The sequence below is a fragment of the Narcine bancroftii genome, chromosome 1, assembly GCF_036971445.1.
Source record: "Narcine bancroftii isolate sNarBan1 chromosome 1, sNarBan1.hap1, whole genome shotgun sequence".
Taxonomy (NCBI): Eukaryota; Metazoa; Chordata; class Chondrichthyes; order Torpediniformes; family Narcinidae; genus Narcine; species Narcine bancroftii.
The window spans coordinates 323,480,591-323,499,033 of record NC_091469.1 but is presented as its reverse complement, the minus strand read 5'-3'; the positions used below and the strand labels follow the sequence as shown (position 1 = coordinate 323,499,033).

The 18,443-nt window shown below is 38.4% G+C and overlaps 1 protein-coding gene and 1 long non-coding RNA gene across 4 annotated transcripts in view; one reads left to right on the top strand and one right to left on the bottom strand.

Moving 5' to 3' along the window:
* LOC138747869 (uncharacterized) overlaps positions 1–15,594 on the bottom strand; it is a 44,153-nt gene extending 28,559 nt beyond the window's left edge. The window contains exons 1-2 of one of the 2 annotated variants that reach the window (XR_011347700.1): positions 15,433–15,594; positions 1,911–1,999 (exon numbers count right to left, since the gene is read on the bottom strand). This is a non-coding gene — a long non-coding RNA (uncharacterized lncRNA). The remainder of the gene's footprint in view (positions 1–1,910; positions 2,000–15,432) is intronic. The other variant, XR_011347701.1, reaches the window with a different exon arrangement.
* Positions 15,595–16,433: 839 nt separating this feature from the next.
* Positions 16,434–18,443, top strand: part of osbpl10b (oxysterol binding protein-like 10b) — a 115,791-nt gene continuing 113,781 nt past the window's right edge. For both annotated transcript variants that reach the window (XM_069907361.1, XM_069907353.1), the window contains exon 1: positions 16,434–17,021. In XM_069907361.1, coding sequence (XP_069763462.1) covers positions 16,765–17,021 — 257 coding nt within the window. In that variant the 5' untranslated portion in view covers positions 16,434–16,764. The remainder of the gene's footprint in view (positions 17,022–18,443) is intronic.

Below are 18,443 nucleotides of genomic sequence, written 5' to 3'. Positions count from 1 at the left end.
AGGAGCCGATGGTATTGTTTAAAAAAGACTGCAACCACAGAGGTACGTGCCCAAGATGGCATCGCCAGTATTGTGCAGCATACCATGAGGGGTTGCAGACTCTAATGGAGCAGTGGACCAGAAACAAGAAAATGTCCTGCATTGAGAAGGAGCAAAGGAGATGACCCTACAGGGAAGGTGACCACGGCAGCAGATCAGCAAGGGGCTCAGCATCTGAAGGACTGAGACAGGCTGTGAGTTGCTAGAGACTGGCTCATAGGAAGCAGAATTTGAGAGGGGCTGAGTGCAAGAAGCTCTCCTGAACAACCTCAGGCGCTGAAGGCCCCCTGGTTATACCAGAGTCAGCAACCTGGTGTGAGTCCCTTGACTGCCGTCACCCTCAGCCTGCATGGATACCTCACTTCAAGTCGCCAATAGTCTGCCACCAGTGTGTTCAAGTGCTTTGACCTCTATAGTTTAAAACCACACAATAAAACACATAAAGATAATTCAAAACAATGAAAATAATGTGGTATATTAAGAAAAAGAATGAACACCCCCCATATATATACCACCCTTCCCCCCTCTTTCCTGCTAAAAGAAAGCAAAAAAGAAAAAGAGTAAGAATGGGACAAGAGACCCTCAACAGGGGTGCCTATTACTTTAAAGTCTCTCATAATATACTGAGACCTTAAGGAGAGGGGAATGTCAGAGCTTCATTTAAATATTAACACCCATATTTTGTAAATAATGGCTCCATATCTTCCAAAATATATATTTGTCTCTTAAATTATAAGTAATTTTCTCAAGTGGTATACACCTCCAGACCAGCATGCCATCTTTCTATACCCAAATCTGGTTTGACCTCTATATTTATACTAACCATCAATTACTCATCGATATAAATCACACTGACAAACACTTGGTCCATAGCCTTTAATGCCTTGGCCATTCAAGTACTGGTTCAGTTTCTCAAATGACACATAGAATACCTTGCTCCGTCATTCCCCCTTTGTCTTCACTTCGCCCTCCCTTCTCCCCCATTACTTCCTGCCTTTGTGACCACGCTTCCCCTTTTATTCAGATGCCTGCTGATATTTTTCCATACCTTGATGAAGGGCTCAAGACTGAAACACCGGTTATGTATTTTTATCTTTGCTACATCAAGTACATTGTTTGACCTGCTGAGTTTCTCCAGCATATTGTATTCTTACTATTCCCCCTTTGTCAGTGGCTGTGGGTTCAATTGACTGCACAGGGAACAGAATTAAGTCAAGTAGATCGATGGTACATCCATTTAATCTGGGAGAGACGATATCCCTGAAATTCGCACAATTGTTAGTGGGCCTTAGTTACTTTCAACCACAGATTTCAAATTTACTGTAGAATGTTTGGAAGCACTTGTTGTGGTCACGTACATACGTTCATCGGGAGGTGGAGAGTGAGAGTGTCAGGATCATCCATGTGGCAGTGAGCCAATGAAAAGGTCAGAGGAGTTTAACTGGGTGGTGATTGGGGAGTTGAAGAATGCAACATTGTGTCTAATGAATAATAAAAGAAAGTCGACTTCATGGTGTGCTGAAAGAAACAAGTGAGTGTATCCTTTATTTGTTTGTAAGCTGAACGCACTCCAATTAGTTAATGCATATGAAGGATTAAAACAGTGCGGAGATCAGTTAGGAGAGAGCAAAGGCAACCTTTTACTCGTGTGCGGTTCATTCAGGAGATCAACAGCGTGTTCAGGAGTCTGATTTGAGAAACAATTAAACAGTGGGAATTACCACAGTGTTTGAAAATGTGCAATGCTTGTTTCTTGCACGGAATTGAAATGGACCAATTTGATATCCTGAATCTCATCATTAAATTAAATTTAGGGACTTATGGTTGGCTGCAGCATGGAGTAACAGCAGTAGTCCACAGCTCCTACCTACCTTTACTTTTTATACCTATTTTACAACCAAAAGTGCTTCTTTTCCTCTCCTTTATTCACACTTTAAAATGACCACAAGAAGTGGTAAATCTGGAAAGAAAGAAAGAAAGAAAGAAGTTTCAGCTAATCTAAATATGGAGGCTATTTCTGAACTACTGGAATGGCACAAACAGTTGAGATTAAAGCTATTTTAAATCAGTTTGGTGCTAAACTTTTGAAGAAGTCCATTGTTTAACCCAGGAACACATTGAACGTTTATCATCTTTTGAGTCTATTCTAACAACTTGACCAAGCATATTGATGGATTAGAGGAAACGTGCTCCAAACTAAGTGACAATAATTCAAACTTAACAATGGAGCAGACGCATGATATACATATTCTGGGCATGGCTGAAGAATCTGAAAGAGGGCAACTTGCAGAATTCTTTTTGGAGTTTCTCTGTGAGATTTTTGGGAAGGAATTCCTCTAATCCCTGGCAAAGTTTGACAGAGCACATCGAACATTAATGCCCAAGCTGGCTCAGGGGCATAAACTGTATAGGGTCATTATATGGTTGCATCAATATCAAACCAAAAATCTTCTGATTCATGAAGCTCATCACAGAGGGAAATACCATGGCCAGCAGATCAGAATTGTAGAAGATTACTTTCTTGAAGTTTTGAAATAGCTGAATACAGAGAGTTGCAGAAAATTGATTCATTGGAAAATTAGAGTAATCAAAATAATGTTAAAATAGTTGGACTTCCAGAAGATATTGAAGGATTGGACCCTACGAAATTTTTTTGTAAATGGATCCCGGAAATGTTAGGAATTGAATCATTCCAGATGGTTTGGAATTGGATAGAGCTCATCGAGCGTTAAGAAAGAAACCTTTCCCGGATCAATCTCTGAGAGCAATTTTGATTAGATGTTTGAGATATCAAGAACGTGAAATGATTTTGCATCTTGCGGTTCAGAAAGCCCGTGCTCCTCACAGCCCTATGATGATCCAGGGTAGAATGGGTTTTTTTATGCAGATTTAAGTCAGGAGGTTATTCAAAGACATAAGGAGTTTAATCCGGCTAAGGCAGTGTTGTGGAAGAAGGGGTATAAATTTGCTTTTTGATACCCAGCAATATTGAAGGTGTTTTATGGGCAATATCAATTTCAAGTCAAGACTAAGAATGGGAATGGAAAAGGGAATAAAATGTTGGAAACTGTGCAATTGATTGATGTGGAGAAGATACTCAAGTTCAGTCTGGATTATAAGATGATTAAATGTATTTTTTAAGGTTTGGTCGGGGGAGGTAGATGACCCTACTGTTTCCGAGGTCATCCACTACTTGTGGTATTGACCACACCTGGTCAATCGAGGGTGGTACTGCTTGTCCAGTATTTTTTTTTGTGGGGGGGGGGTTCTTTTGGGTTCTTTTGGTTAAGGGTTACTTTTTAGTTTTTTTTTGTAATTTTTAGTTTTGTTTTGTGTTTTTAGGATGTTTTTTTATATATTAGTAGTTTTAAAGGATTTTTTTAAGGAGCTGTTATATTGTGTAAGGGTTAGCTGTGTTAGGTGCCACTCTAATGAGAACAATGAATAATTTGAATTTTGCGACATTTAATGTTAAAGGGATTAATCATCCAATAAAATGTGCATTGGATTATATTAAGAAGTTGAAGGTGGACGTTGCATTTCTACAAGAGACTCATTTGACTGAGAAAGAACATTTGAAGTTGAAACAGGATTGGGTTGGTCATGTGATTGCATCATTTTTAATTCTAAAGCTAGAGGGACAGCAATTTTGATTCATAAAAAGGTGCTGTTCATCTTAGAGTCCTTTTCCCCCAATGCAGGCAAAGTGTGGAAGGTTAATTGTTAAATATTTTCAGAAGCTTGGACCCTGATGCATGTGTATGCACCAAATGAAGATGATGTAGAATTGTTACAGATACATTTCTGAATTTGAATCAATCAAATGAGAATATTTTGGTAGGAGTGGATTTTAATTGTTGTCTGGATCCATTATTGGATAAATCTCTGAAAACTGTGAGGAAGACTAAAATAGTTGGAAGAATAATTGAGTTGATGAGAGAATTAAATTTAATGGAAATATGGAGGTGGATGAATCTGACTGAAAAAGATTTTTCATTTTATTCTACTTGTCATGATTCATTTTCACGAATTGATTTATTTTTGGTATCAGTGCAATTGCAAGGTAGAATTATTCATGCTGAATATAAGAGTAGGATTTTGTCTGATCATTCATTATTGTTAATTTCATGTATCAGCTCTGAGGTGGCAGAAACTACTTACTGTTGGAGATTTAATGAAATGTTATAGAAACCTAAAGTTATTAAATATGTCAGAGATCAGATTGGCTTTTTTCTACAAACAAATGAAGGTTCAGTGCAGAGTAAATTTATTTTATGGGATGCTTTAAAGGCATATTTAAGGGGTCAGGTTATTAGTTATATGGTGAGAGTGAAGAAGCAGAATTTGGCAGAAAGTCAAAATTTGGAGAAAGAAATAGCAGTGTTAGAGGAAAAATTTCAGAAGAGTTTGACTGAAGATAATAAGATACAATTATCTAAATTGAAAATGTGTTATAATACTTTGCAAACATAATTATGAGAAAATGATTCAACGATTAAAACAATGTTACTATGAGTTGGGTGAACGAGCTCATAAGATTTTAGCTTGGCAGTTGAAGACCGAACAAGTATCTAGAACGATTAATGCAATAGGAGGAATTTAGGGATAACATATAAGCCACAAGAAATTAATGATAAATTTTGTGCATTTTACAAGGATTTTTATACTTCTGAAGGGACTCAAGATATGGATCAGATTGAATCTTTTTTGGCTAATTTAAATTTACCTTTGCTAAATGAAACAGATATTATGGAATTAGATGGTCCATTTACTGATTTGGAGCTTAAGGAGCCATTGCAATCTATGCCTAGTGGGAAATCTCCCAGAGAAGACAGATTTACAATGGAGTTTTATAAGGAATTTTATGATTGGTTATTTCCTGAACATACGGTAGTTCTTAAATAAGTGACTGAAACAGGTTCATTTCCAGAGTCATTTTCAAGGGCGTTAATAACAGTTATTCCAAAGAAGGATAGAGATCCATTAAAAGTAGCTTCATATAGACCATTATATTTATTGAATGTGGATTAAAGGATGGTAGCAAAGGTATTAGCAAATAGACTGGCCAAATATCTACCAAAATTAATGCATGTGGACTAAGCAGGCTTTATCAAGAATAGATGCTCAGCTGATATTACTAAATTGATTACAATAATTAATGCTTCAAGATGACAGTTTAATCAACCAATGATATTAGCATTAGATGTGGAAAAAGCTTTTGATCGTGCTGAGTGGAATTTTTTATTTAAGGTGTTAGAAAGATTTAAATTTGGACCATTTTTTATTGGTTGGGTTAAGGCATTATATACTAATCCTTCTGCTTGGGTGGTGACAAATGGACAGGTTTTGTCTGCATTTAATTTGTTTAGATCGACTAGACAGGGCTGTCCATTGTCACCAGCCTTATTTGTGCTCGTTATAGAAGCTCTAGCTCAAGTGATAAGGCAAGATACTACTATTATGGGAATTACAATAGATAAACAAGAGTATAAAATTAATTTGTTTGCAGATGATATATTTATCTTATTCTAAAAATTCTTTAGAACCGTTTCAAACTTTGTTAAATCGATATGGAGTGATTTCTGGTTATAAAGTTAATTTGGATAAAAGTGAGATATTACCAATATTGGATGAGGATTATTCGGATTGTAAACAATTTATGAAGTTTAATGGTCTAATAAAATTAAGTATTTAGGAGTAATAGTGGATAAAGAATATCAAAATTTATATAGTTTAAATTATATACTGTTATTAAATAAGATTAAATTTGATTTAAATAGATAGAAAGATTTACTTTTGACTTTGATTGGGCAAGTAAATTGTACTTAAATGAATATATATTGATATATTCAATATCTTTTTCAGTCTATTCCGACTCCTGTACCGAAGAAATTTTTTAAGGTATTGAATAAGGTAATTTGTGTGTTTTTATGGAAAGGTAAATTGTCAAGAGTTTCTATGCAGAAATTGACATATAGATATGATCTAGGCAGACTTCAATTACTGCATTTTCAGAATTATTATGAGGCAGCACAATTAAAATTTATCAATAGATTGTTTGATACTAATTAACCTTTAGTATGGGCAAAAGTTCAGTTGGACCAGATTTCTGAGAATAAAATACATAAATTTATATATAAATAGAATCCTTTTCTTTTGCAAAAATATAAATTACCAGTATTGAGACATTTAATGGTATAAATGGGATCAAATTATAGGAACTGAAGGTAAAATTTCAGCTCAGACATCATTATATCAGAAAAAGATTATTCCTTTTTCTTTAAATAATCCTTATTTGAAAGATTGGGAAATGAAAGGTGTGAAATTAGTGGAAGATTGTTTTGAAGCAGGCATGCTTCTTTCTTTTAATAGATTTCGAGAGAAGTTTGGCATATTACCGAATTCTTTACTTGCTTATTATAAAGTTCGAAATTTATTGTTAAAAAATTTTGGATGAGAATTGGTGTTACATGGTCAAACAAAACTTGAGATATTAATTGCTGATAAAGGAAAGAAGGGGTTTATTTCTGAAATGTATATGTTATTACAGGAAAAGAAAAAAGGTTGATGTGTGTAAAATGAAAGATAAATTAGAGCAGAATAATCTATTACTTTATCTTGGGAAGAATAGTCGAATATGTGTCTTGATAGTGTTACGAAGTTAATTAATGTGAGATATAGTTTGGTTAATTATAATTTTTTACATCAGTTGTATTTAACCCCTGAAAGGTTGAAAAAATATGGTTTTAGTTCTTCTGATTTATGTATTTTATATGGAGAACAGACAGGTACTTTTTTACATTCAGTATTGGCTTGTATGAAAATTAGACCTTTTTGGGTAAAAATCATTAAGTTTTTGGGAGATTTATTTAAGGTGGATTTGCAACTTGATCCGTTCGTGTGCTTATTGGGTTATATGAATACTTTGACGACAGGATTGCAATTGGATAAACCCCAAATTGCATTTATACATTTGGGGTTGGCAGTAGCTAGGAAATGTATAGCCATTACGTGGAAAAATGACATTGAACTGAATATACAAAGATGGCACAATGAATTACAATCGTGTCTTTATTTGGAGAAGATAACTTACAACTTGTAAAATAATTATCCCTTTTTTGTTAAAATGTGGACTTTATATTTCAAATGTATGGGTTTGGATATTAAATAAATGTTTTTATTTGGGAGTAAAGGGTTGGGACACCAAGCATTATAATATTTTTTCAGCTCCAAGAGAGGGTGGGTTGTGGGGTGTAAGTTGGGTGAGAAGGGGGTTAGTAAGGTATTTTTTTCTTTTTTTTGTGTGTTGTTTTTATTTGTTACATTGTTTTGTATGTGTGTATTTTGTAAAACTTTTAAATAAAATTTTCAAAAAAGAGTTGTATAAGCGTGGCTCCAAGCTATCCCTGTAATATCCCACGCGCTTTCCAGCAGACATAAGAAGTGGCTGCCTTCGGTTTAAGAAGCTTGGAATTACATAGATGGTGGCCGCACATCACACCCACTGTGAATCTCTTCTCAGTGGCTGAAACTGATTAACTTTTATTACTTTTAAGGTGTTTAACACCTGTTATATAACATTTGTCAGGAAAGTAGTTTGTTTTGGCAACAGTTTATGGGGAAAACTCCACTTTGCTGGTAGTTTTGTAGTTATGTAAGCACTTTTTTGTATTAAAGCATTGATCTATTATATTTCTAAGTGAAGAACATTGAGAATTATACATCTTTTTTTTCTCTTAGTAAAAATGATTTATATAATTACTTTGATACATATAATGTGGCGGCCCTTCGCAGCTCCCCTACAGGGCCTCACAAAATGAAGGACAAATGCGACGATCCAGCAGGCTGCACAAAGCCCGCAGTACTGCCCTCCAATTGGCCACAACAAAAATAGCTTAACTGGCCTATCAGGGAAAGTGGATCACAAGCACACCAATCAGTGCTGAGAGGGTTTTGACCACACCCCTCATCTTGAAAATAAAAGTAGGGCTGTAAGCCCAATAAAGCTGAGTGTGTTAACTACACTCAACTGGGGTTTGTGTTGTTCTTTAAGGGAACAGCATGTTTTTTCTAAGCTAACCTGCATATAGCTATAACCTCTCCTGCGCTATAGGCTCCATAGAGCCATAGCTTGTAGGAGCTAGCTACAATATCTTAGAATTGTATGAGAAATTGTAAAGAATTTTTTTCATAATAATAGTGAAGTTTTAACAAATTTATGTAGTACTTAGAAGTATTAAATATAATTACAAGAACAATAATGGAATAGGAGATAAGACCTTCAACAGGAAGATTTGTTTGGGTTAAAAATGATTGTTTTGTGGAGTGTGTTGTTGATATCTTCAGCAGCTTTTGGGTTCGGGCAGGGATGGACTTTTTTTAAAGGTTGTTATGGCTTTGTTAGTGTTAATTTTTACCCACAAGGCTAATAACTGAAGTTTGGATATTAATTGTGTTAATCAACTCACAATTATAATTAAAAATATGGATAATTCTATTAATTTGTTTAGATGGAATATAAAAGGCTTGAATCATATGGTTAAAAGGAAGAAAGTATTTTTGCATATTAATTTACTTAAAGCCATTAATTGGGAAAAGAGTGAAATTATGCCTTTAGCTGAAATGGATTATTCGCTTTGTAGGCATGGTGCAAAATTTAAGTGGTTTGATTGGATTAAATATTTAGGTATTATAATAGACTGTAATTACAACCATTTATATGAATTAAATTATTTACCTTTATTGTCTAAATTTAAGTATGATTTGAATCAGTGGAAAGATTTACCTATAACTTTGATAGGACGTGTTAATTGTATTAAAATGAATATCTTTCCTCGAATTCAATATCTTTTTCAGTCTATTCCTTGTAGGATCTCTCAAAAATGTTTAAAGATTTGAATATTTTGGTGAGGAAGTTTTTGTGCAAAGATAAAATGGCATGGGTATCATTACAGGTTAACTTGGAAGTATGCATTAGGAGGTTTACAACTTCCTAACTTTTAGAATTATTATGAATCAGTACAGTTGAAATTCATTAACAGGATGTTTCAAGTGGATAATCCTTTGATATGGGCTAATATTGAATTATCTTAGATTGGTGAGAAGAAGATGGATCAATTAATTTATCAATGGAATTCTCAGTTATTAAGTAATTATAATTTGCCTGTGTTAAAACATTTAATGGAGTTATGAAATAAAAAAATGAAACTATAGATACTCAAGGTAAATTTTCAGCTAAAACTCCTTTGTTTCAAAATAAGCTTTTTTTCCTTTTATGGTTAATAATCAACTTTTGAAGTCGTGGGAATAGAAAGGAATTAAATTGATAGAAGATCGTTACGAAGCCGGATATTTTATTTCTTTTCAATGAACGAAAGTGAAGTAGGAAATATCTTCAAGTACTCTTTTTTTCTTATTATCAAGTTAAGGCATTATTATTGAATAATTTTGGGCATACCTTAAGGCTACCTAGATGGTCAAAATTTGAGATTTTACTTACTGATGGTGGCAAGAAAGGATTTATATCTGAGATGTATGCTTTGTTACAGAATAAAATGCTTAAGTCAGACATTCATAAATCCAGATTGAAGTGGGAAAAAGATTTGACTGTATCTATTTCTCAGGATGTTTGGATGAATATATGTGAGGACAGTATGACTAAAATTGTAAATGTAAGGTACCGACTGGTTCATTATAATTTTATCCATCAATTGTATTTAACCTCGGAGAAATTAAGGAAATGTAAATATATTTCTTCTGATTTATGTTTTTGATGCCATAAGGAAGAGGGTTCTTTTTTACATTCTGTTTGACTATGTGAAATGATTAAACCTTTTTGGAATAAAATTAGGGAATTCTTTGAAGTTATGTTTAAATTTAAAATTTCACTTGATCTTATGGTATTTTTATTGGGTTATATTAACAAATTGAGTTTGGAGCTACAATTAGATAAATTTCAAATTGCTTTTTAGAGGTTGGCTTTCGCTGTGGTGAGAAAATTACTTGGAAAAATGAGACTACTTTGAGTATTCAAAAATGCCATGTGAAAATGAGATCTTGTATTCCATTGGAAAATATAACATACAATTTACATAATAATTATGCCTTTTTGTTAAAGCTTGGAGCCCGTATATATATCTGGAATATATGCAGTCCAAAGCACGTTGACAGTGTTGTCCCAAACCATGGCAAATAATTGAAGGGTGTTATGTTATTTGATCTCCTCTTTCTCTTTCTTTCTTTTGGGGTAGTTTAGAGGGGAATTGGGAGGGGTGGGGGATTATATGGGATAAAATATTATGTATTGGTTTGTACTTTTATTCTATGATTTATTATGATTAATAAATAAAATTTTCAAAAAAATCTACTTAAAGCCACAGTTATATTTTTACAAGAAACCCACATACGCAGTCGTGATTATTCTCGACTTATGATGAGGTGGAGGAGGCAGCATTTTCAATCTTCATTCCAGACTAATGCCAGAGAGAGGTCAATTCTTATTAATCAAAATATTCATTTTGTCCATCATGACAAATGGTCATTATATTATTGTTTTGGGGAAATGATGTAATAAAATCGTAGTTTTTGCTAATGTTTATGTCCCTGATAATGCAGGGTGTTTTGAATATTTTATTTTTGATTTTTTTTTCAAAAATATACATAATAAAATTTTCAATTTCACATTATATTAAACTTTGTCTTACAAACAACAACAAACAGAAAACAAAACAATCCATCCCTCCCTCACCCCTTCCATACATACAAATCCACACACCGTCAGAGCTTACATATCTTTTCAATATATAGAGTACAATTTGGGAAACCACTTTTAAATATATAAACTAGTTGCATTTATAGTCCTTTTTCTTTTTTTTAATGATATAGGGTTTTTCAAATGCTTTTTTTATTTACCGGATTTGAGCTTATACCATTGTAAATGTTGGCTAGATCCTGCTTGAGATTGTTTGTCTCCTAACCCTGTTACAATGAGTAAATCATTAATTTATTCTTTCCTATCAGACTTTGATATCTCTGATGTTTGGCGTTTTCTTTATCCAACTAAGAGCATTCTTTCTTTTCACCTGTTCCTCATACTTTTTCTCAAAATGACTATTTTCTAATTGATAAACAATTGATCCCACTGACTCACTTTTGTAATTATCAGAGTATAATATCAGATCTTGGCCCTGTGGTATTATTCGTGACTTTTCCTGACCTTCCTCAAATAAAAAAAACAGTGGCGTTTCAATTTGACTTTATCAGATTATGATTTTGTGAAATTTATGAAGAGCAGATAACTTTCTTCTTTAATACTAACACTTCATTAAAAACTTCCAGTTTGATTGTTTGAGTCACTATGAAAGTTTATCTCAGAGGACAGATAATTTCCTAACTGAGAATATAAGAAGACCAATAATGAGGGATTAGAATTAGTTAATCAAATTAAAAAAAAAACGATTAACTATATGTTCAAGTTAAAAATCCGGATTTACATAAAAAACAAGTCGAACTTCAACTAAATTTGATCTCCTTTCAACATATCCGATTGAAAGCCAACTTTTGAAAAGTACGCGTCAGTTTTATATTCATGGTGAAAAATCATTTGAGAGATTTTGAAACGGTGGCAAATTACAAAGATTCGAATGGATGATGATAACACTACTATGGATCATTCTGAGATGATACATTCAGAACATTTTATTCCTAACTTTATACTTCTGAATTTTCAGATGATAGCAGTTCGATTAACAGTTTTTTTTTGGATCGATTAAATATTCCCTTACTTTCTTTGATTAACCAAATGAGGTTAAATAGCCTATTGCAAGAGGAAATAGCTGCTGCAATCTGGGTTTCCTGTGGAGTTTTGAAAATCATTTTCTCAATTGCTCTCATTGCACACAAGTTCTGTGTTAACTGATCGTTTAAGCAAGATAATCTTCCAGCATCTTTTAACGAAGCATGTATATCTCTTAAAGTAAAGAAAGGAAAACAATTCAACTGAGTGCTCCTCCAACAGGCAAATTTCTTTATTAAATGTTGATGTTAAAATCTTGACAAATGTTTTGGCCCATAGATTGGAAAATATTCTACCATCAATCATATCTGAAGATCAGACTGGTTTTATTAAAAATTCTTATTTTAATAAATGTCGCTTATTGGATATTTTGTTGTCTCCTAGTGTTGTTCCTGAATGTGTTTTATCTTGATGAAGAGAAAGTGTTTGATTGGGTGGAATGGGGTATTTATTTGTGATCTTAGAAAAAATTAATTTTGGTCTTTGTTTTATTGCAGGGATTAAATTACTGTATTCATGCCTTACGGCTTCAGTTTTTACTAATTTTCAACAGTCACAGCTTTTTGATCTCCAATGAGGAACCCATCAAGGGTGTCCATTACTTTTTGATTTGTCTATACAGCCATTAGCGATGGCATTTCGAGTGTAAGGATATTTCAGGGATTTGTAGAAAGGGAATTGAACATAAATTTTCCTTTTATGTGGATGATCTTTTGCTTTTTATATCTAGTCGACACTTTTTACTCTCCATGCTATCATTACTTTCTAAATTTAGTCAGTTTTCAGCATACAGATTAAATTTGCATAAAAGTGAACATTTCCCTTTAATTGTTTCTGTGTCAGTGTACACTAGTCTCCCTTTTAAGATTGTGAGAAATCAATTTACCTATCTTGGCATTACAATTACAAAGCATCGTAAGTACCTTTTTAAATAAAACTTCCTTGCTTTATTGAAACGTGTTGAAACAGTGTCTAACATGATAGTCACCCCTGCCTATATCTCTGGTTGGTCGTATTAATTCTATTAAAATGAATACTTTATATCTTTTATTTATATATATTTTTTAATCTATACCAATTTTCATAACCAGTCATTTTTTGATTCACTTGATTTGGCTATATCATCTTGTATATGGAGGGCAACATCCAAAGGTAATGGATGTATGGCATTACCTAATTTCAAATTTTATTATTGGGTGGTCAATATACATAGCCTTATTTTTTTTTACATTTTCTCAATCGACTGGACCATCCAGTTGGGTAGCAGTGGAGTTGAATTCTGCGAAAAACATTTCCATCTTGATACTTATTGGATCCTCTCTTCCTTTTTCTTTAAATAAATCAATTGACAATCTGGTTGTCAGGTAGACGGAGAGTTTGGGTGCAGTTCAGAAAACATTTTGCATTTCATGGTCCAATCATCTTTTCCAACCCTCTTTACACAATTTTGCTTTTCATGATTGGTACAGTTTAGGCATTGAACGTTTCAAAGATCTTTTTATTGATAACAGTTTTGCATCATTTTAACAACTTTCTGAAAAGTTCAATTTACCAAATACTCTTTTTTTCAGATATTTGTAAATCAAACATTTCCTTCAATCTCAGATTCCTAATATTCCTAGGGCACCTGATGTGGACATTATTGAAAAAGTAAATCACAAATATCTGTAAACACCGAGGTTGAAGTTCAAACATAAAATGCTAGAAAATTCAGCTGCTCGAACAGTGTCCTTTGTGTAGCAAAGGTAAAAATACATAACCAACATTTAGGGTGCTCTTCAACAAGGTATGAGAGAATGTCAGCAGGCATCCGAACAAAAAGGTAGGCGGGTTGGCAAAGGCAGGAGATGATAGGTAGAGAGAGAACAGCAGCAATGAGGGGGAGGAGAGATGGCTGGGTGGGTGAGGGGAGAACTGGAAAGACTGGATGGGAGAGGGGAAAGAAAAGGCAAGCAAGTTTAGCAGAAATCAGAGAAGTCAATGTTAATGCCATCGGGCTGGAGAGTGCCCAGACGAAAAATAAGGTGTCATTCCTCCAATCTGCGGGTGGTCAGGTTGGGATAGTACATAAGGCCATGCACATGTGAGCTTGGGAGTGTGGCTCAGAATTGAAATGATTGGCTACTGGGAGGTCACTGTTGCTGTGCACAGAGAGGAGGTGCTGAGTGAAGCAATCTCCCAATGATGTAGAGAAGGCCACCTTGTTGATATGATTTTTTTAGTTTACAACTTTCTTGTAAAGGTCTAATATCCATTATTTATGATAAATTGGTATATTTAAGACATGCTCCCTTAGTTAAAATTAAAAATGCATGGGAACAGGATTTAAACCGTTCAATATCCGGTGAGGTTTGGGATTCAATTTTTAAGTTGGTTAATACCATATCTTTATGCGCATGTTATTGTTTGTTACAATTTAAAGTTGTACATCGGGTTCATATGTCTAAAGTTAAATTATCCCATATTTATTCAGATGTAGATAAACGTTAGAGGGGAGAGGCTTCTCTAATCGTATATTTTTGACGTGCCCTAGTCTTGAAGAATGTTGGAAAGGTGTGTTTCACACTTTATCCTTAATCCTTAATTTAAATCTAAGGCCAAATCCTTTGGTTGCTCTTTTTGGCACAACTGGAGAGGATGAAGTTCTTTGAACTCCAATCAAATGCCAAGTTCTGTCTTTCACCTCAGCCAAGCGTAGAATATTGTTTAGTTCAAAAGATGCTGCCCCTCCTACCAATGCTCAGTGGTTAAGGAACATTACGTCCTGTTTAGACCTAGAAAAGATTTGTTATTCAATTAGTAACTCATACAAAGTTTTAAAAGATGTGTGGAACCATTCCTGAATCTTTTCCATGACCTTTAGACTTAATGGAAATTCTAAACTTTAGTACTATTTAACTCTAGGAAAGAATTACATTTTTTTCTCTAGCCATGCAACAGTGGTAAGGGGATGGGGTTTAGAAACACGTCTATCTGTTAAAATTATTGGATGTGTCTATGTTTTATGTTATGGATGCACTTTATATGCCATTATAAAATTTGTCGAGTTTTGTAACTTACCATTTTTTATTGTGTAATCCATAAATGTATTATATATACATTTTAATATATAAAAATTAATAAAAATATAAAAAGAAATTTAAATTTAGATTTAGACATACAACACGGTAAAAGTCAATTTCGGCCCACGAGCCTGTGCCACCCAATTAAACTACCACACACACCCCGGTACATTTCGAACGGTGGGAGGAAACCGGAGCCAACCATGCCGCCCCTTACAGCAACCATGCCGCCCCTTACAGCAACCATGCCGCCCCTTACAGCAACCGTGCCGCCCCTTATAGCAACCGTGCCGCCCCTTATGCCAACCGTGCCACCCCTTATAGCAACCGTGCTGCCCCTTATGCCAACCGTGCCACCTCTTATAGCAACTGCGCCGCCCCTTATGCCAACAGTGCCACCCCTTATAGCAACCGTGCTGCCCCTTATGCCAACTGTGCCACCCCTTATACCAACCATGCTGCCCCTTACACCAACCGTGCCGCCCCTTATACCAACCATGCTGCCCCTTATAGCAACCGTGCCCCCCCAATCATCACCTGGCTCATGCTGACTCTTCTCATGCCTCACATCTTTACCTTTGCTACATAAAGGACACGGTTTGACCCACTGACTTTCATCCAGGGGGGTCTGCAGCCTTTCGTCTTGTATGCTGCCCCCCAACACTTGCGTGACGATCTCGGGGGGGGAGCGTGACGATCTCGGGGGGGGAGCGTGAAAATCTCGGGGGAGGGGGGGAGCGTGACGATCTCGGGGGGGGGAGCGTGACGATCTCGGGGGGGGGAGCGTGACGATCTCGGGGGAGCGTGACGATCTCGGGGGAGGGGGGAGCGTGACGATCTCGGGGGAGGGGGAGCGTGACGATCTCGGGGGAGGGGGGAGCGTGACGATCTCGGGGGAGGGGGGAGCGTGACGATCTCGGGGGAGGGGGGAGCGTGACGATCCCGGGGAAGGGGGGAGGGAGGGAGCGTGACGATCTCGGGGGAGGGGGGAGCGTGACGATCTCGGGGGAGGGGGGAGCGTGACGATCTCGGGGGAGGGGGGAGCGTGACGATCTCGGGGGAGGGGGGAGCGTGACGATCTCGGGGGAGGGGGGAGCGTGACGATCTCGGGGGAGGGGGGAGCGTGACGATCTCGGGGGAGGGGGGAGCGTGACGATCTCGGGGGAGGGGGGAGCGTGACGATCTCGGGGGAGGGGGGAGCGTGACGATCTCGGGGGAGGGGGGAGCGTGACGATCTCGGGGGAGGGGGGAGCGTGACGATCTCGGGGGAGGGGGGAGGGTGACGATCTCGGGGAGGGGGGAGGGTGACGATCTCGGGGGAGGGGGGAGGGTGACGATCTCGGGGGAGGGGGGAGGGTGACGATCTCGGGGGAGGGGGGAGGGTGACGATCTCGGGGGAGGGGGGAGCGTGACGATCTCGGGGGAGGGGGGAGCGTGACGATCTCGGGGGAGGGGGGAGCGTGACGATCTCGGGGGAGGGGGGAGGTGCGTGTCAGTCAGGCTGGTCGCGCGCACGGGCCCGCGCGCGAGCTGGGAGGAGGGCGAGTATGACAGGCGGAGCGGACCGCGGCGATCACGGACGCGAGGCAGAGAATCGCGAGCGAAGCGCCACGCGGCGTCGCTCGACCTCTGGTGACGGAAGGCGAGGCGGAGAGGAGCCTCCCAGGGTGGGGGAGGAGGGAGGGCAAACGCCGCGCCCGAGAAGCCGACGCATCCTCGGAGGCCGGGCACCCCAACGGGCCGCCTGAGTGAGCGGCGGCGCCCGAAGGAGGTGCGGGGCGGCTCGAGCGAAGGGCGCCCGTTTACCGGCCACCTCCCCCAGTGCGGTGTCGTTAACCCCCTCCTCCACCGGACCGTGGATTGCGGCCGATGTTCAGCGCGGAGAAAGCGGCCCTGGCGGGCGGCGGCCCGAGGAGGAGCTCGGCCTCTCCGGGCGAACGGGGAGCGGTGGCGGCCGCCGTGAGATGCAGCCCGCAGGAAGGGGCGAGGGCCGAGGGCAGCGGCAGCCCCGGCTCGACGCCGCCCGCGGAGCCGGGGCGGGCGGACGGGCAGCACCCGGAAGCCGGCAGGGTGGTGGAGGGCTTGCTGAGCAAGTACACCAATCTGATCCAGGGCTGGCAGAACAGGTAGGTGCCGTCTCGACACGGCCCGAAATAGGCTTTATTCATCATGAATTAGTTCCAAAAGAATGTCTCCGTCTCACGCTGTTCCCATCATTGCATGCCCTGTCTATTTGCACCATACATTCAGATGGTTCAGGTCTGTGCCTGCACCCTTCTCTCAGGCACTTCCCCATGGATGGAGGATTGCTTGTTTCGGTCCTGTGATTTTTATTCCACCCCCCCCCCCCCCCCCCCCCTCTCTCTGTCTTTGCCTGGGTCCACCACGGTTTTCACAAGTGATGCGCTGAGTTGTGTCCATCGTCTCCCCCCCCGCCCCCCCTTTTGGATTTCTAGTACTGTCGTGAGTTTTTTTTTAACCTGCTCTTCATAGTCCTGTGAAGTGTGTGGCCGTCAAGCGTCAGGGGGACATTTAATTTGCTTTTTTTTTGTGCTTGGAACAAGAATGACCTGAATAAGCTATCGCACACTTGATGCCCAAAGCTCAACTGGCAGCTTTCTGATTTAAAAGCAGGGAGGGGAAATTAGCTTTAGGAAGTACTACATGAGGTCCAAACGTGATGATCTGCTCAAAGTTGTATTCCTGGTTCAGTGGTAACTTATAGAGGGAAACAGCACCACAGGCACTTTGGCCTAACTCCTCTCCGTGCTGACTGGTCTATGCTAATACCATTTTTCTGCATTTGCCTCGTGTCCCTCTGTCTCTTTCCTATCCATGTACCTGTCCAGGTATTTAACCAAAAAACATTGTGATTGTACCTTTCTCTACCACTTTGGCAGCAAAAGTAAATCGTACCTTTAAGGGCACAAGCCCGTAACGTCAGTTATGTATTATCTTTTCTATATAAAGGTCACTGTTTGACCTGTTGAGTTTCTCCAGCATTTTGTGTTTTTACTTCAACCACTTTGGCAGTTTCTTTCATCTTCCCGCTGTGTGTGTGTGTGTGTGTGTGTGTGTGTGTGTGTGTGTGTGTGGGGGGGGGGGTGGGGGTGGTGGTGGGGGGGGGTGGGGGTGGTGGTGGGGGGGGGAACCTTTGGATCTCCTTTACATTTTTTCCCCCTAGAAATAACCCTTCTGTACCTTAAGAGACAATGGACAGAGGGGAAGAAGAAGGTAAAGGGGAAAGAGCTGGCATCAACATTTAATACAATCTAAAAAGAAATAAAAATATTAAATTACTAATAAGGGATGAAAATTAAATATAATTTTAATATTTCTCCTTTCACCTTAAACTTGTGATCTGTAGTTTTGGGCTCTCCAGCTTTGTCAAAGGCTAGTGCCGACACATACAATCTTCGTGCCTCACTTTATAAATGTATTATAAGGTTATCTTTCAGCTTCCTGTGCTCCAGTTAGAATCTGTCTATCCAATTTCTCCTTTTAACTAAGGGCCTCCATTTCAGGTAGTCTCCTTTTGGATCTCTTGT